General features: G+C 37.0%; 3 protein-coding genes across 3 annotated transcripts; 2 read left to right on the top strand and 1 right to left on the bottom strand.

Moving 5' to 3' along the window:
- Positions 1-545: 545 nt before the first annotated feature.
- LOC145133255 (glycosyltransferase BC10-like) lies at positions 546-4237 on the bottom strand. Its single transcript, XM_079068188.1, has 2 exons — positions 2946-4237; positions 546-871 (listed from the first exon to the last, which is right to left on the bottom strand). Exon 1 carries the CDS (start codon positions 4034-4036, stop codon positions 2969-2971), a length of 1068 nt encoding a protein of 355 aa, XP_078924314.1. The 5' UTR covers positions 4037-4237; the 3' UTR covers positions 546-871; positions 2946-2968.
- Positions 4238-5463: 1226 nt separating this feature from the next.
- On the top strand, positions 5464-5980 carry LOC145130820 (calcium-dependent protein kinase 32-like). Its single transcript, XM_079065581.1, has 3 exons — positions 5464-5530; positions 5620-5787; positions 5893-5980. Exons 1-3 carry the CDS (start codon positions 5501-5503, stop codon positions 5971-5973), a joined length of 279 nt encoding a protein of 92 aa, XP_078921707.1. The 5' UTR covers positions 5464-5500; the 3' UTR covers positions 5974-5980.
- Positions 5981-11742: 5762 nt separating this feature from the next.
- On the top strand, positions 11743-12147 carry LOC145130245 (putative mitochondrial protein AtMg01250). The gene is made up of 2 exons (XM_079065078.1): positions 11743-12037; positions 12089-12147. Exons 1-2 carry the CDS (start codon positions 11743-11745, stop codon positions 12145-12147), a joined length of 354 nt encoding a protein of 117 aa, XP_078921204.1.
- Positions 12148-26657: the final 14510 nt, after the last annotated feature.

Here is a 26657-nt window from a genome sequence, read left to right on the forward strand (position 1 = left end):
GATAACATGTATCGTTTTGTTAAACATTATGTGGGATAGTTTTTAGATTTGAAACGTTTTATTTAAACTAAACTGAAAAACTTGTAGTGTCAAATGAGACTTTTTATTCAAAACGGAACATTTTGTCAAACGCTAGAAACTAAAAGCTCTCAAACGGTCTCGTTCCAAACACACCCATAACTAGAGATATGTTTATCCATATCTAATCTCCGGTTACCCTATGGCTTCCGGAGGTTTTGTTGTTGATTACGACCGGGAAGCAATTTCAATAGTTACATTTTAAAACATCAAATATATTATTTATCTGTTTTTTTTTTTGCAAAGAAATAGATTCCATTTATGGGCTTCCACGACTCTTGGACACTTGGGTTTAGACCCGATAGCAATTACACCAATATCTAACCATCGTGTGATTAGAAGAGTGGAAGACTATGACAATAAAAAAAGATAATCAAACTTCCTTTCAACCATTTTGGAATTCACTCCCTTATTGAACCCTAACACAATACCAATCCCATTGGGCATATTTTGTAAAACTTTGAACGTGACTCGAATTCACATGGGACCAAGGGCAACATGTGTTCTTTTAATATAATATAAAATAGAATGAAAACCACAAAAGTTTACAAGAATATTTACAAAAAGAGCAAACGGAAGATATGGAATAGAAGAAATGCATCACATGCACACCCTTTTTGGTATGTTGTATGCTTTTCAGTTTTTCTTCTCCCCAATAAACTCCACTTTAAGCCCAACGATCCTTCTGCACACACTGGGCTGGGCTTTTGCCCAGAAACCAGCTCTTGGGCCCTTATTCTCTACCAAATGCCATTATCTATTTGTTTAATGTTTATGATCAAAATCATCAAACCTGCAAAATCAATAATTATCAACACTTGTATACATTCTTCTAATCATCTTAAAGTAAATTTTATAATTTGAAGGTTGATGGAATAAAGTTTGGTTTTATTTTAAGATAGAAAGGATGACATAACAACTTCTTTTGTCGAATAACAAGTTGAAGCCAAGCTAAGGTCCCCTTAACATTAATAGTATCTTTGTTGATGACTGATGATGTTAATTTGTGGGTCTATATTTCTCTTTTTGGTTGGATGTGTTTGACTATGGACCAACATTTTTGACTTTAGATGCTTCATAGTGCCAACTGCCCTTTCACATTTAATTATTATACCATTTTCTTTAACATACTACTTTAATTTTATATCATCATAACATATCAATTTACATAATAAAATCAAAACTAAAAGATTTCGAAAACGATGGATATTATTAGCTTATAGACAATAATGGATATATATATATATATATATATATATATATATATATATATATATGGAAAAAGTTCAATAGACAACCATTATTAATCAAGGAACCAAGAAACCAATCCAAAGCGTCGGAATTTAAAGCGATCAACGGCAAAAGGAAAGGTTGTAAAATTTTGTAATGGTACCGGATTATAACAAAACCCACTTCCTTTTTTTCATTTAAAATTTTTTTTAGGCCAAGTTTTTTATCGAAAAAAAAACCGAATATACTGTTGTTCACGATTTTTCGTCCTCTTTCCATAGAGATCCATGATGATATATAAAAAACGAACTTTTTTTTTTCGAAAAAAACCCACTTAATTTTCTTAGTTTTTTCAATATTTAAGTTTATTTTTATAAAAAAAAAAACTAATTATACCAAAAATATTAATTTTTTGTACTCTATTAATAAACATCAACACCGATTTAAAAAAAAAAAAAAAAAAAAAACCTCGAACAGTGTAGATTCCCACTGTGAATCTAAACTGTAAATATTTTAATTTTTAACATTCACAATATGAAAAATCTCGAACAGTTGAGATTCACATTGTGAATCTGAATTACTATTATGCACACTGTGAATCTAAGAAGGTTCACAAAAAAAAAAAAAAAAACCTCAATCAGTGTAGATTCACACTGTGGATCTAAACTGTAAATATTTCAAATTTTAACATTTACAATGTGAAAAAACTCCGATCAGTTCAGATTCACACTGTGAATCTGACTTATTATTATGCACACTGTGAATCTGAGGAGGTTCACAATATGAATCTAAACATGTTTATAATATGAATCTGAACAGGTTCACAATGTGAATTTAAACTGAAATATCGTTTTTTTTTTTTTTAAACATGAATATGAATCTATGTTTAAAAAGTACAAAAAATATGAATTTTGATATATTTATTAAATTTTTTTCTATAAAAAATAGACCTTAATTTTTTTCATCAAAGAAAATGAAGCGAGTTTTTTTCGAAAAAAAAAAGTTCGTTTTTTATATATCATCATGGATCTCTATGGAAAGAGGACGGAAAATCGTGAACAACGGTATACTCGGTTTTTTTTTTGATAAAAACATGGCCTAAAAAAAATTTTAAACGAAAAAAAGTGGTGGGTTTTTTTCGTAAAGGGTGGATTTTATGGTATAATCCGGTGGGTGTGCGTCCAATGTAAAAGTGTACATCTATTTCCTTGGCCGTTGATCGTTATGATTTCCGACACTCACGATTGGTTTCTTGGTTAATTATGGTTCTCTATTGAACCTCACCCTATATATATATATATATATATATATATATATATATATATATATATATATATATATATATATATATATATATATATATATATATATATATATATACCTCTTCTAACATAAATAATAGAATAGTTAACAAATAAATAAATTGTAATTTAATAAATTATTTTAGAATATAACTATTTAGTGTCATACAAATATATTTTTTTATTATATTACTTACGATTTTCTATAAATCTTGATAAAATAAATGATAAATAGATGATAATAAAATGCAGACAAAAGTGGGATTTTCAATCCATTGACACATATTATAATTTCTATTGCTTTTTGGAATAGAATTGCACAGCAAGACGCCATACCTGTTTGTCTGTAGTGAATGACATCATCCCCTGAAAATCACCTTCTCAGCAATACTCATCAATGGCAGCAAGCAATCCGGTGAAAATTTCCGGGCAAAAAGATACGAAAATGTCGAATTAGAAACTCTGAGCGACCGGATTAGCTCCGGCGACAATTCAGCCGGATGGTATGTATGTGGGTGACCATCCACACTACCTGTCCAATTCACCCGAGTGAGTGTGTACTCGCTAACTCCTTTTGGATCCTCCATCGACAAAAGCGTCGGGAAGTAATGCTCCTCCGGGTAACACGAATCGACGTTCAAACACGGCAGCCTGAACTTCCTCCATAGCTTCCGGTCCTTGATCACCATCAAAGAGTGAGCCCGGGTCAAAATATAGAACTGTGACCCGATCCGGAACTTATCAAACGGAACCTCCGGCAACATGGCGTTTTTGCCTCTGGCAGTGTACCGGTCCCACAGTTGGGGTTCCTCCGATAACACTTCGATGAAGCTGAGCCGAGTCGGAAACCGAGTTGGGAACCGAGTCGACTCAGAAGGTGTTCGAAATAGGGTTTTGTATACATAGCGAAAAGAATGCAAAGGGATACAATGTTGGGAGACGAGAACAAAGTAAGCATTTAACGAGTCGTCGAGGATGGCGGTAGCGAGAAGGCGGCGGGCGGCGGAGATGAGAGTCGGAGAAGATCTCTGCGTTTTTTTCGCGGGAATGAATCGATTTTGGAAGACGCCGCCAGGAGATTTGACGTCGGAATCTGGATCGGCATGGATGTATATATTATACAGCTTTTGCTGATTCGATTTAGGCGAGTCGAAGAACTTTTCCCACAGAGGAGCAAAGTGGAGATCGGTGTTGGTGAGAAACATGAAAGCGATTTTAGGTTTAGCGTTAGTGGACCCAAGACGGGACACGGATCCCGGTGGGCGAACTGTCGAAAGAACAGCTCGCCGGAAAAGCGCGAGGTCATCGAGTTCGTCGGGGAGAGAGATTATAACGCGTCTAGGAGGAAGGATTCGAGGTGCAAAGATGAACAAAAGAGGTAGGGTAAGTAAGAGAGCGAACAAGAGTACAAATGGGGCGTTGAACATAGTTCAAAATCAGCACTATCTATGCACAGAATCGATGGATTTCGACAGTATCTTGCCGGGAAAATCGATAAGATGTGGTGGTTTGGAGGGAGAAGACAGAAGGATTCATGAATAAAGGAAGATAGAGATGCATTCGTGTAGGGTTTGAATGAAATTGAGAGTGATGACCAAGATGATGAAATAGGAAAGGGACAAACAAACGGTGGCTCTATACACCATTTTTGCTTCTACTTTGACGGTGCAGGGGAAGGTATCTGTGGGCTTTAATCACGATGCGCCACGTCAACCGTTCCTTGTTTCAACGGTTTGGATCAAAAGATAAAACCCTTTTTTGTAAACTTCTGCGATACTTTTGCTTCACTAGTTCACAAACATTCATATTCATAAAAAATAATAATAATAAGAATAATAATAATATTAATAAATAAAAATAACGACTTTTGCATATTTGCTCGTTTGCTATTTCACTCATTTGTACGATGACAATTAAAATATTGAAGTTTGAATATAGAAGCCCAATAACAGGCCAATATATATATATATATATATATATATATTACTTTTTTTACGCATATTATCATTATAGTTACTAAAATATTAAAAAAAAAACAATATGATTACTTTTATCCGTAATCCAATAAAAATAGAAAAATATGACATATATTATATACATATTAATTCTCATCCAGTGAACACGAACCTTTTGTGATTTGGGATTCTGCCACATAATGTTTTAGATTCATAATTTGACCACCAAAGTTTTACATTTTCTCTTTTCCTCCCTATGACCATTGGACCATCTTCTTTAACCAATCACAAAGCCACCGCCATTAACCTACGTCCTCTTCTTCAACAAAAAAACCTCAGATGTTATATGGAGAAGCTAAGTGAATCGACCAGAGAGAGATACCGACCGACAGAAACAACAAGAGTTATATGTGAGGTTGCGACGGTAAGTTTCTAGCCTCATGTATGTTTTTTTGGTTCGATTCTACTCATCACCACCACCGCCAGCAATGGTTGTCGGATTCTGCCACCACCGGCAGCAACGGTTGCCGGATTCTGCCACCACACCACGCCAATTTCTTTCTCCCTCTTCGTTCCCGATAACATCCATAAAATTTTCTTTACCCTTCCTCTATCAGCCTCCCTCCTCCGGTGCATCCATCATCGATTTGTCAGTCCTAGTCGATCGCCGTATGTGGATTTTAAAAGGGATCCTTGGCCAAAGGTATCTGATGCGGCTAAAGATCTTGTCAAGAAGATGCTAAATCCTGACCCAAAGTTACGTCTTGCTGCTCAGTTCTTGGTAATCTCAAAATCCTTACTTTTTCATGACCATGTTGTCTTTGCATTATATTATATGTATTTAACCCATTTCTAAGTTAACCTTTCTGTCTATCAACTTATTTCAGATGATACATGGATACAAAACGCCATAAAGGCTCCAAGCAATTCTCTGTAATGAACAAACTCAAGAAGAGAGCTTTAAGGGTATGTAATAATTCGTTATCTTGTGGTTTTTTTGTTCTTTTTTTGGGTGTCTTTATACTGAATTGTCCTTTATTATAACAAAATTACAGGTAATTGCTGACCGTTCATCTGCTGAGGAAGTGGCGGGAATTAAGCAAGGATTTGATCTAATGGATACAAGCAAGCAAGGAAAGACAAACATTGCTGAGTTGGAAGCAGGATTACAGAAGGTTGGTCAACAGATCCCTGATGTAGCACTTCATATACTTATGGATGCTGTAAGTATTATATTTTACTAAATTATCTAAATATAATAATAAATTGAATACATCAAGTGCATCAAACAAGATAAATATAGGGATTAATGAAATATATTGATGCAGGGAGATGTTGACAAAGATGTGTACTTGAACTATGAAGAATTCGTTGTAATTAGAGATGATCTGTTGTACTTTGACTTTTAACTATTGCCTAATGCATCATTGATACACCGATCTGATCTTGAGCTTCAACAAGTAATTATGTTCATGGTGAAAGTACTTCTTCATCAAACACGACCAACAGCAACCCCAAAATCAAGGCTAAACCCGAACCGGTTCTTGCTACATGTCGGTCTTTCAGCTTTGCAACCTTCACACTTGGAGAATCATGTGATTGAACATGAAAAAGGGGAGGACTTCCTTAGGTTTGGGGAGTGGGAATGCTCAACAAGGTTATTGTTTTTGGATGAGAAACATGCCTATAAGGAGTTCGATGAAATGTCTGAGCCAATTAAGGTATTCATTCCGCCTTACTTTACCTGATTTATTAGTTGATTATAGTTGTTTGATCATCTATTTTCTTATTTTCTTCAGCCTTGCTTAGCAGGATCACAATTACAGCTTTTGAGATGCAACTTGACTTCGTTTTACAGTTATTGGCAAATGAAAGAGGTATCCGTTATAGCTATTAAAACTCCCAAATTTTGAAAGGGGTAATCTGATTTTGAGTATTTCAGTAATAAGATCAAGAAATCAGCTTAAACGAGTTGTATGTGACATTATTTGGATATAAAATCCAAAACCGATTTAGAATCAATACTAATTAAACTCAATTTTACTTCATTTTTGTTGTTTCTCAGCATATTGAAACACCCCATTGTTCATATGACGTGCATGTGTTATAACCTATCTTTTATTTCTCAATTCATGATAATTTGAAGTTGAAAAATGTACTTTTTTTGATCTTTTAGGAGTGTTTGGATGTACGAAACCAGAACTGGAATACACAATTCTTGGACTGTTGGGATAAGAACTGATCGATATCAGACTCCTTACATCTTGGAACATTTCCAAGTGTGTAATTGGATATCGACTTTTTGTCGGTTTAAAGTTTCTGATTATAAAGTAAATAACTTTAATATTGCAAAATATATAGATTAACCGTAAACAAACAACCTTTATAAATTATAAAACGAACCACTACGTGAGACTTACTTCAAAGACCATAACAATTTGATTCAAACTACTGAAGTTAAAAAAATTGTACCTTTTTACAACTTTTCCAAAACTTTTTAAAAGTACTTTTACCATTATACTTAAGTAAGGATATAGGTTTCCTAACAATTAACATTTCTGAATTTCAATGATATAATAACATTAAATGTAAGTAAGTACCATATTATAATAAACAAGTTTAAGAAATTATGTTACTATTTTTCGTATTGAACATTTGATTTTTCTTCTTACAGCTTGCCAAATCGCAATTTTCAATGGAAAAAAACAACAAAGGGTTTGAGGAAATGGAAGAAGTGCAGCCAAAGTAGAACTCCCGTTCCATTAAAAAAAAAAAAACGCACTTTGCAATTCAATGCAAAACAAACATAAAGTTATACACGACCACATATCTACACACCTGTATCTCTAAAAAAAACACTATTTTTAAACAGAAATCAAGGAAACCGTGTTATCAGCCAAAAGTGACAAAATAGAAACTTATCAACATTTAAGCAAACTTGATCTAACCCGACGCCAATGGCACGGGTAATTCCTGCTAGTTTTTATTAAAGAAAATGACTTGTCTGAGTAATAAACTATTTTTTTATACAAAAATCGTTATTAAACTTAATAAATTATATAAAAAATAAAGTTTTTGTTTGAGTTGAATATTTCTCTCTTCCCATGTCACACCCCCGGCCGAGGCGGCGGAACACGCCGGGTTGTGCGACTTAGTTCATGAATCAAAAGCAAATTGAATATACATCACAAATACAACAATAACAACACAACAATATACATCACAAATACAACAATAACAACATAACAATTATATTTCACTTTAAATTTTGAATGCATAATTATACAGATGATAATAATAATAATAATGATAATAATAATAATAAGTATATGAATTTGCTTTAATAGATAGACCGATATAATAAAAACTAGAGAAAACTAAGTTGTCCGTAATCCATGAACATTTCTTCTGCTAAAAGGAGGAAAGGAAATCAGAGGCAGAAGGTGTATTGAGAACATACATTTACCTGGAGCAAGGCGGTATTCTTTCATCGGCGGGATCAATACACCGGTGATCTTCATTCTTCCTTTTCTCAAAGATTCTTCTGTAATTGATAAATGAATGTTTACGATTGGAAAGCAATTTATGCAGTGAACTGATGGGCACAAAACAAAAGAACGAGGGTTGGCAATGGAGAATAGGAAGGCATCAAATAAGAATCGACGATACACATACGAGAGGTATCCTTAATCTTAATCAGAAAAATTTAGAAGAGGTATCGGTTAATGTATTCCTTATGAATTTCCCTGATACGATGAATGTGGGAGATCTTTGGAAATTATGTGAGCGTCGTGGAACTGTTGCAGACGTTTATATTGCTCGGAAACTGTCAAAAATAGGAAAACGCTTTACTTTTGTGCGGTTCTTGAAATCAAAAGAATATAAACATGTTGTGGAGGACTCAAATAGAGTATGGATAGGGAATTTTCACTTATTTGCATCTTGGGCAAGATTTAATAGAACCGGGGAGGGTAGAAGGGATCAAGGGGAGCAGCACTTCAAAGTTGTGAGGGATGATACTCCTCATGTCATCATGCCAGGTAACAGAACTAATCTCAGATCTTATGCTTCTGCTGTGGGTGGTAATCTGAATATGTAACAAAAACAGAAACAAAGTAATGAAAAAGTTAGGGAAGCTAAAACCGTTATGGAGTGTAAATTGCAAAATCAAGATTTTATTTTTATCCCTGATGTTGAATCTGTTGTGATTGGAAAGGTGAGGGATGTTAATCTTATTGAAAATTTGTATACTCTGTGCTCCAAAGAAGGATTTCATCACTTAAACATTGCTTATTTGGGTGGTGAGTGGGTTTGGATTGAATTCAAAAAACAAAATACTTGTGTTAAGTTTAAGAGATGTGATATAATGAAGACATTCTTTAAGGAGATAAAATCGTTGCAAAAGAGTTTTGTGCTTGACACTCGAATTGTATGGGTGGAGGTAATCGGGCTACCTTTGACCGCTTGGACCTCTTCAACTTTTAATAGGGCGGCGTCTAATTGGGGTGAGGTTCTCTTCATTGATGATGATGAAGACGAACCAGCTGGTACAGGTCGGGTATGCATTAAAACAAGAAAAATGGAAAAAAAAAAATAGTAGAATTCATGTGGAAGTAAATGGGGTGAAGCATCAGGTGATTGTTTCAGAGGTATCAAATTGGATACCTTCTATTCAACATGAAAATCAAAATGGAGATGATACTAGTGATGATAATTCAGATTCAGATCAGTCAGAAGAAATTTGGGTTCTAATGATGGCGAATCGAATGAAAAATATAATATTCCTGAATATAGGGTAAATTCTTTGCAGCCAGAATTGGATCAACAGGAACATGTAATAACACAAAAAACAAATGGTGAGAAAGTAGATAAAGTAGTATCTCCGATTCCTATTGTTATAGTGAAAAAACATACAGATGAGCGGGTGGATGGTGTTGTTGAAGAAGTGACATCGGAAGATGATAGTATTATAAAAAAGAATAAGAAAAAGGAAAAATGGGGCGAGGATCAGCATAATGAATCATTCGTGATGGGAGAGTTAGATAAATCTAAAGAAAGTGGAGGTAGCTCTTCCTCTCCTTCAAGACCCCCGGGTTTTCATCATGTTGTCAAGAAAATAAAATAAAAAAAATCTTCACCAATCTATAATAGTGGGAGAGGAAATTTGAAGTTAGATGTGCCAACTTCTGGTACTTCTACTTCTAGAAAAAAAAAGGATCGAAGATGTGTTTAACAAATGTAACAGATATCGATGGGGTATCTTTGGTTGATGCAATGGCTCGGTTTATAGAAGTGGGTACGACACTTGGGTACAAAATGTCTGGGTGTAATGATAATATGGAAAGTATTATAAAAGAAATGGTGTGAATTTAGTTGATAAATGAATATTTTATTTATTAATGTGTGTAGTGTCGGGAATAAGGTGAAAATGAGGAAAATTTTTATGCTTTGTAACAAGATGGAGGTGTCGTTTCTGGGTATCCAGGAAACTGGTTTGTCCATAGTTGATTTGTTTGTGTTACGTAATATCTGGGGAAACTTTACTTTCGATTTTGCTATAAGTTCGTCTTGTGGTCGGTCCGGGGGTATTATATCTATTTGGGATCCTTCAGTATTTGTCAAGAAAAAGATAACATGCACTGAGAGTGTAGTGATAGTTCAAGGTGAGTGGGTTTTTCATAAATCTACGTGTTTTATGATTAATTTATACGCTCCTCAATCGGAAGCTAGTAAAAAAACGTTGTGGAGTTTCTTGCATTCGTTCATCAGTAGAAATATGGGGTCTTACATGCTGTTTGGCGATTTTAATGTTGTTAGATATCGAATGGAAAGAATGGGATGTAATTTCACACAACGCGAGACGGATGATTTTAATTGTTTCATTCAGAATTCGAGTCTTTATGAAATTCCTCTCGGCGGATTCTTTTTCACGAGAGTTAGTGGTAATGGAGCGAAATCTAGTAAACTATATCGTTTTTTAGTCTCTAATGGGGTGGTGAAACGTTTTACTAATTTCAAATCGTTGGCTCTAGAGTTGACTATTTCTGATCACAGACTGATCTTTCTTTCACAAGATGCTACTGATTATGGACCTCGCCCCTTCAAATTTTTTAATTCTTGGATGAATGAACCCGACTTTAATTTACTGGTTCGCACCTTTTGGGATAAGCATAAGGGGAAGACTGGAGATTGTGCAAGTATTATTTTCAAAGACAAACTAAAAGGTTTGAAAGAAGAGGTTCGTAGATGGTGGAATGAGATTAGGGTGAAGCGCATGGAAGTCAGAGATGAATTGGCAAACCGACTCCAAAAAATTGAAAAACAATATAGATGATGGTATGGATTGTGTTGCAGATAGACAAGAAAGAATTGGAATTAAGGCTCAATTGTATGATATTGACAAAAAGATATGTTAGATTTGTCTCGAAAAGCTAAATTAAGTGGAGCATCGAAGGTGATGAAAACTCAAAGTATTTTCATGATGCATTAACCATAAAAGAAGAATTCTTGCAATTAGAGGGGTTAAAGTGGAAGGAGAATGGGTAGAGAGTCCAAAACAAGTCAAGAACATATTTTTTTAACATTTTAGAGAAAAATTCAAGAAAATTACAATTATTGAAGTAGAATCTCGAAGTAATCGTTTCCGTTCGTTGTCTAGGACCAGATTATCGGGTTGAAGAAGATGGTTGAGATGGATGAGATAAAATTGGCGGTTTGGAATTGTGGTGGTGAAAAAGTGTCAGGGTCGGATGGTTTTTCGTTTTCCTTCATTAAGCGTTATTGGGAGGTTTTAAAGAATGATATATTTGATTTTGTGAATGAGTTTTTCAAATATTCGAGAATCCCTTCAGGTTGTAATTCTTCATTCCTTATGTTGATTCCTAAGAATAATAGTCCGGTGGTAGTCAATGATTTTCGTCCTATCAGTCTTATTGGAGTTCAGTATAAGATTATTGCAAAGGTATTAGCTCTAAGACTTGCTAAAGTGATGGATTCGGTTGTTAGTTGTGAGCAATCTGCTTTTGTTAAAGGTCGTCAAATATTGGATGACCCTCTTATGGTTAATGAAGTTGTGGAGTGGTATAAAAAGAAACGAAAAAATGATGTTATTGAAGATTGGCTTTGAAAAGGCTTATGATTTTGTAAGTTGGAGTTTTCTTGATTGTATTATGCAATTTATGCAATTTGGGCAGAAGTGGCGTTCTTGGATTAGAGCTTCTTTGATCTCAGCTCGAGCTTCTGTGTTAATTAATGGCAGCCCAACAGAAGAGTTTCAAATGCAAAGGGGTCTACGGCAGGGAGATCCTTTATCTATGTTTCTTTTTATTCTCATTATGAAGGGCCTTCATGTTGCCATTGAGGATTCGAAGGTTGCAAATCTTTTTTCTAGTGTACAGATCGGGAAAGGAGACATGTACATATCACATCTTTTCTATGCTGATGATGTTATCTTTATTGGAGAATGGGTGAGAAGTAATATTTGTAACATTGTCTGTATTCTTCAATGTTTTTATTTGGTGTCAGGTCTGAAAATAAATTTGCATAAATCAAATTTATATGGTGTTGGGATTCCATTTGAGTAGGTAGAACAATTTGCTAGGGTTGTTGGTGTTGGGTTTTGATACGAAATAAAAGTTTGTTTTTCACAAAAACCGGTAACGGAAGACTTTAAAAATAACAAGTTTATTTTTAGTTCATAACAAAACCGAACTATCATGGATCCATTTATAGAGGTTAGAATGAAATAAAACTTACCATAGGATGTTTTATAGATAACCTTTAAAGCCTTTGAACCCACTTGGTTTTGGGGTGTTGATGAAGATAACAAAAGATCTAAGTATGATCTTCTCTACAAGTATCCACCATCAAGAGTAAGACATTTGGAATGCTAGTTCCTTCTTGTATTCTTGAGTGTCTAAAGTCTTTAAGTGTTTAACTCAATTAAGCACTAAAGGGAACAACTCAAGTGGTCTTCTAAACACCAAACTAACTTCAAAAAAGAGAGAGGAAGAAGCGAAGAAGAACCTACGGTTCTAGAGAGAAAATATAGGAAGAAGAAGAGTTTCACTCTTGCAAAAATGCAAGCCTCATGCATCTCTTATATAGCCCATGAAAAGTAAGGCTTAACCATTAAAATAATCTAAAGTAATGGTAGCCTTTAGAAGCATGGGAGACAAAAGGTGGAAGGTTGAAAAAGCAACCTCTCACACCATCATTATGCCTTTTAAAAAGTAAGATTCTTTATTTTTTATAAACTCTAAGTTTATAAAATATAAACTTTGTCTTTAGGTAAAAGACAAAAGAAACCAACTAGTCCAAAATGTTGTGCATGACTTATTAATTCATATCATATGAAATAATAACTAGTAATACTCTCTTATAATTATTATTGTCACAAAATAATAATTATTCCCTAATTAAAATACAAGAATTGATATTATTTATTAATAATCATATTAATAATAAATATACAAAATGTGTCAACTTGATAAAGGTGTGACCCTATAGGATCATATATTATTAGCAATATCACTCCATAATGATTCTTGGGCATATAGATCCAACAGTTGGTTGTAAGGCGGACAAAATTCCTTTTATTTACTTAGGTCTCCCAGCTTGTCAAAATATTTCAAGGGTGGTGGGGTGGAATCCGATTATTGATAGGTTCCAAAAGAAATTAAATTCATGGAAGGTCACTACTTTATCTATTGGGGGACGAGCTACATTAATATGCTCGGTTCTTGGATCATTAGGGATTTATTATATGTCTTTATTCTTAATGCCTGTTACAGTGGCTAATTGGTTGGAATTGCTTCACACTACATTTTTTTGGGGTGGAAATAAAGAAAACCGGAAGATGCATTATATAAAATGGGAGATGGTGCTTGCGGATAAAAATTGTGGAGGCCTTGGTATTGGCAGTTTGGTGGCGTTTTATTTTGCTCTATTAAAAAAATGGAGGTGGAGATTCTTAACTAACGAAAATTTACTTTGGGTCAAGGTTGTTAAGGAATTACATGGTGTCAATGGGGGCTTCGATTTTTTTCAAAATCGAACCATGGGGGCTAGTCTGTGGGCTCGGATTGTGGCTTCGATTTCTCGTCTTCATAATCAGGGAGTGGAGGTAAACTCGATATTAAAAAGAAAAATTGGTAATGGGATACGTACTATGTTTTGGTACCATAATCGGGTTGATGATCAACCGCTTTCTTGTCGATTTCCAAGAGTGTTCTAGTTGGAACTTGATAAATATTGTTCAATTGCTGATAGATTTATTGATGGGGCTTTGAGTTGGAATTGGACGAATCAGATAAATGGTGGTGAGGAACTTAGGCAATATAATGAATTGCTTACTTGCCTTTAAGAAGTGGTTCTTTCAGATCAACATGATAAATGGTGGTGGGATATTAGTATAGATGGAAATTTCACTGTTAGCGAGACTAGAAGATGGACTGATGAGTTCACACTTTCTAACTTAGGAGTGGAAACTAGATGGAATTCTTTTTTGCCAAAAAAAAAGTGAATATTCTGATATGTAGAGTTCTTATGGATAGGATTCCTACTCGCTCCAATTTGGTAAATCGATGCATTGATGTTCCTTCTTCTTTATGCACTATCTGTACTTTAGAAATTGAACAACTCAATCATCTTTTTATCCAATGTGAAGTCGCTACAAGAACTTGGAATGCTATATTTAGCTGGTTGAAAATTAACCAGGTAAATGTTAATTCGGTTGCCGAGATGCTTGTTAAAGTAGATAATTTAGCTTTGAATTCCAGAAAAAGGAGTTTAGTCAATGCGAACTCTTTGGTGCATTTGGAGATTTGGGAATGACAAAGTAGTTGGTGCAAGAAAACATAGACAAAGTGATATCGTTGATTCCATCCAATACTTCTCGTTTTTGTGGCTTTCCAATAGAAATAGTAAATGTGTTTTGTCCTGGGTTAATTGGTTACAAAACCCTATTAACTTTTTGTAATTGTATTTAGCCTAGCTTCTTGCTAGTGCTATTTTTCTTGTTTTTTAATATATGGATGGCTATTTCAAAAAAAAAAGTTGGTTTAATGATCTCCTGAGAATACATGTAGTTTGAGAGTCAACACAAAGGTTGGTGAGAGTTACAAGTTTTCTACTAACCGCAGTAATTATACTTTTAAAAAATATGAAAAGTATTTCTCTTGTAGTTAAAACCATGTTTGATAAACAGAGTGTAACATCCGGAATCCCATGTATATTAATTAAGTTTTTTTTGAGATTTATTGGGCGACTCGACGAGTTGTGAGTCTAACTCGTCGAGTAGAGTCGCGGATGACCACGTGGGATTAGTGGTCTACTCGACGAGTCCAAGAGTCGACTCGCCGAGTAGACGATGTGTGGTGAAACCCTAAATCCCCGGGTCTTGGGGACTATTTAAGGGCACTTATAGCCCCCCTTCCAGTCTCACCAGCAACCTTTCACCCTTGGGAGAAACCCTAACGTCCCTTTGAGCTAGAGAGTGGGAAATGAGCTAATTTTGTGGTCTTTTGGTACACTTCTTTTGAAGAGGAAGGAAGGATTCATCAAGGAACAAGAAGGGGGCCAGTGGATCAGTGTTATTATGTCCAAAAGCTTCTAGAGAAGGTAAAAAGTTCTCACCTTTCTCCTTGTGGTGATTAGATCTCATGTTTATGATGATTAGGGATTTCTACCACCTTTTGTTGAGATATGAGTACATGGAGTCCCTTTCTAGGCCTAGACTTCAGATCTGGACCTTGGGAGGTCCAGATGGTCCAAAGGCTATAACTTTATTCAGTCTCTTAAGGAGTGGTTGTGTTCTAGGACCCTTATTGGAGTTGTATTGGTATTTAGAGCAATATATGTCATGTATGGTCATCAAGATCAAAGCTTTACGTGACTTTTGGGCCTTAAGGGACTAGATCTAGAGTTTGGAGTAGTGGATCTGCCTTAAAACGTCTGAAGGAGAAAATAGACTGAAGGTACTCGTCGAGTCCATGAACTGACTCGACGAGTCGGTTAGGGTTTGTCCCGATGAGTTTGAACATACGATAACTCGGCGAGTTGGGGGTCAATTCGACGAGCTGAGCTGGACTTTCTGGAGACTTCTGAGGAAAAGAGGGGACTCGACGAGTTGCATGAGTGCACTCGACGAGTCAGGTCAAATATAGACTGTTGACTCGAGTCTGACTTTTGTTGACTTTAGGGTTTAGTCAACATGAGTAATGGAGACCGTGGAGGGGTAAAATGGTCTTTTATCCACTTCAAGAGTTAGATAGAGAAAGAGGGTAGCCTTTGGAATAGGCGAGTATTAATAGAGCATTAATTAGAGATATTTATCCTATGTGATAGGCGGAGGCTAGTTCAAGATTTCCGAGTACGAGACTGTTATTTGTTAGCTTGCCAGGTGAGTATTCTCACTATACTTTACCTAGAATGGTAACTATGTGTGACCGGAAGGTCTTTTGTATTTGTATGAGTTATGTGACTTATGTGAGATGTTTACTGTGATATGTATATGCCGAATGAATTGGGCCGGAAGGCAAACAGAGTTGGGGCCGGAAGGCAAGGCATGGTAGGGCCGGAAGGTCTACCAGGGCTGTGGGACCGGAAGGTCCCACTGAGACACATTGACTGGAAGGTTATGCGATGCTATAGCCTCGAGAGGCTATTACGTGAATGTGGTATTTTGGGGAACTCACTAAGCATTTATGCTTACCGTGTTATGTGATATGTGTGTCAGGCACTACCGAGGATCGCGGGAAGGCGCCGACATGATTTGTACACACTGGTAGAGGATTATGTTTTTGAGATTCTGGGATATGTTTTATTGTGATGACATTGGATACACATGGGATTTTGAGAATATTATATGAGTTTTATCGTGTTTGAAAAATGAAAAATTGTTTTAAAATTTACGTTGTTACACAGAGAAATCATAAGTAATTCGTACTTAAAATGATTGATAAAGAGAGAAATCATAAGTAAATCCATACTTAAAATGTTAGATAAAGAGAGAAATCATAAGTAAATGCATACTTAAAATGTTTGATAAAGAGATAAATCATAAGTAATTTCATACTTAAACTATTTGATAAAGAGAGGAATCATAAATAAATCCATATTTAAAATGTTCGATAAAGGGAGAAACCGATTTTGTGGTTTCAAGGCCGGTCCAAAGATATAGTGGGCCCAGGGCGAAAAGAAAAAATGGGCCCCATAATCATAAATATAATAAAAATAAATTGAAAATAGACACAACATTATAAATTCACTATTAATATTAAAAAAACACAAATATGGTCAAAACAGTACAAAACAACTAACTTAAATAAAAAAAATCTCCTAACAATTTTAGATAAGTTAGTTTTTTCTAAATATAACTATACTATATACTTCAGGGATTTTAAGCCCCTTAGAGACATGGGCCCTGGGCGACCGCTTGGGTTGCCCACCGTTAGGGTCGGGCCTGCGTGGTTTCTAGATAAATGATCCAGTTAATGTTTATATTGAGTTCTATAACTGAGCTATGTGACTAGATATAACCCCTTACGACGTTTCATTGTACATCGTGGATAAATGATAAAAGATAATTATCACCCGCTTCAATTGATTTGTCAAGGTTGTAGCTAGCAACCGCAGGTGGGGGTGTCAACCCGTATAGATCTATACATACATATCTCGCTCCGAGGATTAACGATTATAGCCGAGTGGGTATACTAAGTGGTTAAACTTAGGTAATGAATAGTGGCTCACTACAAAACCAATTAACTAAGGTATACGATATAGTTGTTTTATAAAAGACGAGTAAGTTCGATATATTCGTAAAAGTGTATATTACTCGCTTAAATAGATAGTAAGTTTCTCAAGTGCATGCATAAATTTCAAGATAAAAGGTTTATAACTTATACATATATATTTAACATATGTATAAATACATGCATGATATAGGTATAAATACAAGATTTATAAACATTTGTGTCACATGTTTTATGACATGCATATTCACATGAAAATCATAGCATTATGATAGGTTATATTTTTAGTTCGCAACATGCTTAACCCGTTATAACATATGTATGCCATGATAAACAAATATATGATATAATACGTTGATAAAATATTGTTTATGCTAGATATAAATTTGTGTATGCATTTTTCATAATCGATATATGTGTTTCACAAGTATTCTCCCCCAAAATAATAAAAACGTTAAAAAGGGGTCGTAAGCACTCACCCTAGATGCGTGATCTCGTATTTTGTTCGATTTTGTGAAGCTTGTCGTGAGAAACCACAAAATAACCCATTCTTGAACTAAAGGGCTATTTGATAACTTAACTTAACCAAAAGGGGCAGTTTTGGTCAATCTATTCAAATGGGGATGTATTGGTCATTTAACATAAACCAAAGGGGCTGATTTGATTAAATGGTTCAAACGATTGGAGGGGCTGATTTTGTTTAAGAATACAAACAATGGGGGTTGTTTTAATAAAATGAATCGAGGTTTGGGGTCTTTAATCCTTACTGATTAAAAGAAAGAAACATGAATCGTAACAGATAAATAAATATGGTGGTGAAGGTGTAACATCCCAATTTTCACGACCAAAAAATTTTATTTTTAATGAAGTAAGTTATAAAATTGTTTACTGAAAAACATCATCGAATCATATCAATTCATAAAACCATAGTCATATGTCTCAACCATATCATCAAAATAGTAATAATGTTATAGTACAATCCCATGGATCTCAAAATGTGGAAGTCATATGTGTGCAGTACGCTGTTACCGTGCCGACTCTTTCCCCTTCGCCGAAGAGGTACCTGAAACACAACTGAAAACTGTAAGCACGAAGCTTAGTGAGTTCCCCCATCATACCACATACCATAAACATATACTGCCTATCCCTCGGTATCTTTCAACCGATATCTGATTGGCATAACCGGAAGCTGGACTTCCCTTCGGTATCTTTCAACCGGTAGCCGGGAGCTGACCTCCCCTTCGGTATCTTTCAATCGGTAACCGGGAGCTGACATCCCCTTCGGTATCTTTCAATCGGTAACCGGGGACTATTTCACCCCTACCACTACCATATAATAACATATCATGAACATACTGTTAGGCATGCATGGGCACTGTCTACCCCTTCGGTATCTTTCAACCGGTACCGGGGACTATTTCACCCCTACTACTACTAACACATATATCATAGCATCCTAGCACATAAAGCATATCAGATAGTGGCATACCAGACAATTATCACAAAGATAATCATCTAACAAAGAACTCCTACTAGTGGGTCGGTATTGTGGCCTTAGACCCACCTCTACTGGAAGGTAACTCACCTCAATGACGTGAAGTGTCCGAACTGTTCTCGATGTTGGGATCAACTCCTCTCAAACTCCTACACATAACAACCTTCCTTAATTACCATTTCATACTCTTAACCCTTTCAAGGGTCAACTCAAGTCAAGTCAAAGTCAAGTTCAACACCCTGGTTAAAGTCAACTTTTGGTCAAAGTCAACATCTGGTTGACTCAACACGCCGAGTTGGTCCTCCAACTCGTCGAGTTCCATAATCCACTAATATCCTGGAACTTCGCTCCTACTCGTCGAGTCTTTCAAGAACTCGTCGAGTTCTCCTTCATACAGAATCTGGGACCTTTTGCCTATGACTCGCCGAGTTCATCCTTGAACTCGTCGAGTCCTTCTTCATGCAAGTTGGAATGTTAGTCCTTGACTCGCTGAGTCTTTCCTTGACTCGTCGAGATCTTATTCATATACCTTGGGACATTGCCTTGAACTCACCGAGTTCATCCTTGAGCTCGTCGAGTTCTTCGATCTTCAAGTCCATATTCAAGTCTATCTTGTTGAGTCATCTTTTATACTCAACCAGATCGATCAGAAACAGAAAAGGTTGGGGAACCATAACCCGACTCGCCGAGTCCTATGAGCGACTCGCCGAGTCCCCCAAAGTCCAAGTCTACCAAGTCGATTTCAGTCGGGCTTAATGCATCCAGAACATAGATCTGAGCTCCTAGGGTCGATATAACACGTAAAGTCACGAACTTTACATCCATTCATGGGTCTTCAAGCTCAAGAGATCCAAAAATGAAGTCTACAAGATGCATGGGGCTCTCATGGCCATAAAGTTGGCACCTTTATGCCATGAGAACCCTCCAAGGTTCAAGATCTGAAGTCATCACTCTACTATACACTCTACACCCGAATATGACTTAGAAATGCCCCAAAAATGACAAGATTCAAGCCCTAAAGAAGATCTAACAAATGGGAAGTCAAGGTTGAAGATTTTTACCTTAAACAAGCTGGAAATGCAACCAAGACTCTAGATCTATTGCCTTCTTCTTGAACCTCCAAGCCTTTCCTTCCTTCTCCAAGATTCAAATCACAAAAATGGCACCAAAATAGCTCAAAAACACTCACAACTGATTAGGGGTTCGAGAATGGGGTCTGAGGGTGATGGAGGCTGGAGTGGAGGCCAGCTAAAATGTTTAAATAGGGTGCAAACCCTCAAATTTAGGGTTTCATCCAGACAAGTCTACTCGTCGAGTCGGGGCTTCCTACTCGGCGAGTAGATACTTCCACCCGCGTCCAATCACTCGCACTTACTCGACGAGTTGGGACTCCAACTCGTCGAGTCCCTGTGTAAATATGCAAAAACTTGTAATAAAAATACGTACCGGAACCGGGCGTTACAGAAGGTTTCTCGGTGGTCATGATAGCAACACCACCCTCACGGTGGTGGTTGTTTTTGGCAACAACAAATGAAGGAAGGCACGAGAGGGAGAGTGCAGACGAGAGTGGAGGTTGTGGTGGTCAAAACTCACAACAGAAATGGCGACAACAAGTTGTTTGGGTAGAGAAGCGACGGGAGGAGCTGGTTTTTCCCTATGGTGGTGCATTATGACCGGAGAGATGTAGCAAGGGTGATGTAGGTCATGTACTGTGGTGAGAGGTGGCATTGAGCGACTGAGACAGGTGGAATAGAGCTAGGTTCTCCATCTTCGTCTGATCAAGAACGGGAAAGGAAAAAACACGAAGGAATCAACAATATCCAATGGAGGGTGATGGGGGTGTTTTAGGGAGGCATTATATGTTGGAGACAGGCGGTTGCGATGGCGATATGCAACGGAAGGGAAAACTGCAAAAGGTGGTAAGAGATGGCAGTCGACCAGCTTCACCCGGTCCTATTCTCGTTTCATTGTTCGTCGGCGACGATCGTAGGTGAGACGAGGAAGAAGTGTTGGAGGTCGGGGAAAGGTGGTGATTCACGATGGCATTCGTCGACTCCCCTCCCCCGTCGTCGACTGTTGTGGCTCGAATAGAAGGTGGCAGAGCAACGGTAAGTTGTTGGTGGTTTTGGCATACGACCGGAGTGGAGGTTATAGTGGTCGTGGTGGTGTTGTGACAGGCGGTGGTGATGGAAGCCTTTCTTCGTCGGTGGTTAGAAGAACGAGAAGGAAGAAGGAGCCAATAACAATAGTGATGCACTCACGGGGTGTTGGGTTGCTTTGCTCTACAGAATAAGAAGAAGAAGGAAGGAAGGAAGGACGAGAGGTAGAAATAAATTGTTAGAGAAAGAGTGAGTATGGGAAATAAATAAATAAATAAAATATCTGATGTTGACTTGTCATGGGTCAAAGGCCTATGCATGTATGTGACTTATGGGCGTCTGCCCACTTGGTGTCCGCATTGTTTTATTCCACACATAAATAATCTTGATTTACGTGTCAATCGATTCAGACCTCGTAAAAATATACCAAAAAAATCTGGTAAATGGTTTCGTCGTGATGATTCCAAAATTGCAAACGGATCACAAATCCAATGTATGGATCGCCTTAAAATGGCGTTCGAAGTTTCGCATCAACCGGGTTCCGATTCGTCAGTTTTTGCGAATCCTATTTCGGTCCGGGCAAAAAATGTTGGAATAGTAAAATCAAATATACTAGACCGAAGCTTGAGTTCAAAAACATGCTTAAAATTAATTTACGAGATGTGTAGCTACCTTAAACTAAGAAGTGTAGTGTCCGGTACCGGGTAAAATCATGTATATACCTGCTTAAAAGCTTAAAACATGCATAACTTTCTCATACGATCTCCGTTTTGGACGTTCTTTTTATCCACAGAATCCTGATAACATGGTATATCCAATTTTATCATACATGGCCCGTATGTAGATCAAATGCGAAATTTTGATTTTTAGGGCATCAACTCTCACTGATTTTGAACAACTTCCAATTTTATGATGATGCTCAACTTTTCGAGCGTTTTGAGGTATCACGAAGGCACTTATGAGTAACATGATCTCATTTGTACTTAAAATCATCGAGGTGCTATGGCGTAGGTCCTACCACAGTCAGGTTCATGGTAAATTGATTGTCTATAATTTTGGACCTAAATTCCGGGACGTCACATCCCATTCCCACTCTATCATATCGTTCTCACAAAACATCATTTATTTATTTGTAAAATTGTGTAACATTACAAAAATTTTAACAAAATTAAACTTTCAAAACAACCCATTTATTAACAAAAGTGTTTACAAAAACATTGTTTCTAAAACATGATTTAAAACCAGAGTCTCCCAAGATCGAATCCATTATAAAACCGAGGACGTGTACGGTCACGCCTTTGCCTTGCCACGAATCATCTGAAGAACCTGAAACCATAAACAAACTGTAAGCACGAAGCTTAGTGAGTTTCCCCAAAATACCACCGCACAAACATATAGCACATAAATAACAATAGCATGTATTGGGTCCACAGCTAAAGACTGGATTTCCCCTAAGCCCACAGTATGAGTCTGGCTTGCCTATCAGGCCCACAACTCATATTTGGCTTGCTCTTGAGCCCACGACATAAGTCTGGCTTGCCCCTGGGGCCCACACCTTATGTCTGGCTTGCTCTCAACTCAATCAGTCATCGGACTAGAATACCAATGTTCAGCCCTCAGTACGAGTCTGGCATACCAACTGGTCCACTGCTCGAATCTAGAATGCTATTGAGCCCTCGGTATGAGTCTGGCATTCCCTACCAGTCCCTCATATCATATCTGGAATGCTCCAGGGTTTGTTGGCTATAACACGAAGTAGTACAACCTCAACCCAACACAATATACTGACAAATAACCAACATATACAGATAGTCATGTAGACAGAAACATAGGTAGTCCTACAGATCTACCGTACTAACATATCGACAACTAGCATAATCATGCAGATCTACTCCATACTAAACATATCAGCAATATCAGGTTATCAAATCAATGGGCCGAATTTGGTGCCTTCGACCCGAAAGTACAGTGAGGAAAACTCACCTCGCACTGCCGGACATAAAGACGATCACTGGTTGCTGGCTGCCAGACCCCCGAACCACCAATATCAAGACAACACCTCATCACATCTGATCCCACGAATAATCTCTGACTGCAACTCCGCTTTGATCCACTCGCTATCAAATACCACAAAGACAACCCATCAACATCTAGCTCCTGACTCACACTATGAGTCCAAATTAGGGTAAATGACCTTTTTACCCTTCCTCAAGCTTGTCCCAAAGCCAGGGCCCAACTATATGACTAAAAGCCCAAAATCCAAGAATAATATCCAAGGCTCAAATATGGCCCACCTTTCCAAATTGGGCCTAATTCCTTTCATGGGCCTTTGCCCAATAAGGCCCAAAAAAATACAACATCCCAACAATAAAATCTAGATGGCCCAACAATAAAATCCAGATGACCCAACATGGCCCAACACAACCCAACCCAAACCAAAGCACAAAACGCAAAAAGGCCCAAGTCTGCTGAGGCGGGGGTGTACTCAGCCTGTACACTTAGCGTACTGCTTAGGAGGCTTGTACGCATAACGTACAGACTTATACACTCAGCGTACTCACCAACCCAAAGCCAACTTTCCAAACTAAGCACTTAATCGATTAAGACTTGGATCCAAACTCAGATCTGACTTCCCCAAGGTGGTTAATCACATAAAGTTGCCAACTTTATGTGCATGCATGGCAAAATGGGATTCTAGAGCTCCAAAGATCTTATTACTTGACTCAATACATGCATGGAACCAAAACCACCATAAAGTTTGTACCTTTATGCCCAATGAACCCATGATACAACCATATCTACAATTACAAGCTTCACAAACGACTTAAACTCCCAATCATCAACCAAAAGGATCCAAAATGACCAAAAATGAACCAACAAGAAGATCTATGAAATGAAAAGGCAAGGTTGTGATTTTATACCTCCTGAGCTACCAAAAGGAGGTGAAATTGCCAGATCTCAAAGCTTTCCTTCAAACAATAAGTCTTCAAGTTCTTCCTTCATCTTCTAGATCCACAAAATGAACACCAAATCCTCACCCAAGGTTCAAACACCCAACAATGGAGGCTAGTACACGATCTTAGGGTTTTTGGGGCTTTAGAGGTTGATAAGGAAGCCAACCCTAGGAAACAAGGATGTTTAAATAGGGTACACAAGATCAAAATTTAGGGTTTAGACACCCCTCGTACGCCCAGCGTATTCCTCGTACGCCCATCGTACGGGGTCGAACCTTCGCGACCAAGACTAATGATTATGCTAAGTGTACGCCAAAGTACACCCAACATAAATTCCCTCGCATGAGTACGCCCTGCGTACACCCCATGTACGCCCCGCGTACTAGGGTTTTTCCCAAAAAACCTAAATTCTTCCGAAGGCCATAACTTCTTCATTCTAAGTCCGTTTCCGACGAACTTTATATCCACGAAAAGGTGGCGAGAACCCCTACTCTTCTAGAAACCCATAAAAGCCTTGGAGTTCCCCAAACTAAACCCAAAATTCATAAAGGACCGAGATAACCAATTACGATTATGCCCTTGGGCGCCGAAACACCATCGAACACTCAGATCACTTAGACTTTAACATCCTCATCCAAAAAGGGCCAAAACCTTTCTTTCCCAAGCCTTATGATAACTGATGATCGGGTCGCAAGCCCGAATAAAGAAGCATTTCGAAACCGGGTGTTACAAATGATGGGTTATGAGCATTACAACATTCTTATGGTGTACATACACCCTAATTACTTTGATCTAGGTTTTCTACTATGAACACAACAACATTAAATACCAAAGCATAAACCCTAGATCTAAGATGCTATTATCGAAATTCACATAAGATTAGGGTTAGAAACATTACCTTGATTGTTATGTAGCAATAACAATCACAATCCTTCTTGATCTTGACTTCTGAAAGCTTAGTGCCTCAAGTGTTGCACCTCTAATGGAGTCACAAACACCACTAGGAACAAGATGACTTAGGAGATGGAGGAGGAGGCACCAAAAACGTCCAAGATACTCAAAGGAATGCTTAGCCACATTTTGGGAGCCCTAGGGGCCTTTATATACTTATGAGGGCTGCTAGGGTTTCAGGTGAAAACCTAATTCTCTGCTTAGGCCTTAAGCAACCCATGGAGTCCCTCTAGAAATCCCTTGGACGAAAATCATATGGGCTTCCCATAGATTTCGTCCAATACCCTTTCCATTAGGAATCCATAGCCCAATTTGCAACTATCATATAATTGCAATATCAGTCCCCTTTATTTAATTAATCTCTTTTAGCCACAAAATTAATTCTTAATTAATTCTTGACTAATATTAATTAAACAATATGATTTCTCTTTTAATATATTATTCACATAATATATTAATAAATCATAATTAATCCTCTTTCTCCTTAATTCATCCTATCAGTTGCTATGGTGAAGGCAACCCAAAAGGACCATGCTCATAATCCGGTCAAGTACATACCAAAATAGTTATGGGCTTAGACATCTAATCCAACAGTCTTCCACTTGGATAAGTCTAATAACTATTTTGTAAGTATGACTTCAGAACCTGATCAGCAATCGTATCTGTCAAAAGCCGTTGTCAACTCTGATCTTATCAGAAGTGTGTCCTTTAGATAAGGGATCATATATTCCTCCATTCTAAATATCGTATGAACTGAGACATGGATTTTAATCATACTCTCTGTTCATGTGTTGTTTCCCGATTTCCGATTTATGACGACTGACAACAGACTATAATTGAACACATCAACTTAGTTCAGGCTTGGCCAAGCGCTTAGGGTGTCATCACTAAATCATCGAGGGGCCCACATATATCGCTTTTATCCCACATTGGGTAAAAGGAACGGATAAACTTCAACTCAAATGCTCGCTTGTACTTACTCACCAAATCACACACAACAATATGTTTTATAACACCAAGTTACTGGTGCGTTTACATATTATCAATGTGCAACCGACTTGCAAATTACAACTCACATGTCTCGGTTTCAAGAATATAAGATATTATCGTCTCACTAATCACTCGTGATAAAATCAATGAAGTGATTCAAGTGATCGTGGGTTTAATTCAATGCTCAAATCTTAATTCATAAGCACTCATGAACGTTGTAGCAAACTTTTGTTATGTCTAATACACTTTAGACAGTCTACAAACCAATTCACGACAGTCTAGCTTCAATACCTACTTCCAAAGTATTTATCGACTGTGGATGGTTTGAATAATCTTATTATTCGGGAAGTCAAAACATGCAAAGTGAAACACAAGAATAATCGAATCCAATATGGCCTCAAACTTGTGAGTATAAATAAAACACCTTTTATTTAGTCACCATATTGATTACACATTATTCATTGTATAATGTTTCGAGTAATCAACTTATTACTTGAATTATAATAATAGTTGTCCCATGCTCCAAGCATACACACTATGTTTACCTATGGTCCATACTTTGTGAAATAGATCAATTGAACACATTTCCAACGATACTCATTTCACAATTCCCAATCCTTATCACAAGTGTAAGAATATCAAATTCTTGCCACTATTAGAATATGTTAGATTTTAAGATTTTATGCAACAATCCTTTCGTAATGTCACAACACAGCCACCAAGACTTTGCCAATGATATTACAAAGTGCTCTATGAAGTCTCACATTCAAAGTACATTCCTTTGAACATCCTTCTTTCATAAAAGTTTCTAATCTAGACATAGATTCTTGATATCCAACTCCCATTTATGGA

Source organism: Lactuca virosa, chromosome 8, assembly GCF_052849685.1.
Source record: "Lactuca virosa cultivar CGN04683 chromosome 8, Lactuca_virosa_CGN04683_v6, whole genome shotgun sequence".
NCBI lineage: Eukaryota > Viridiplantae > Streptophyta > Magnoliopsida > Asterales > Asteraceae > Lactuca > Lactuca virosa.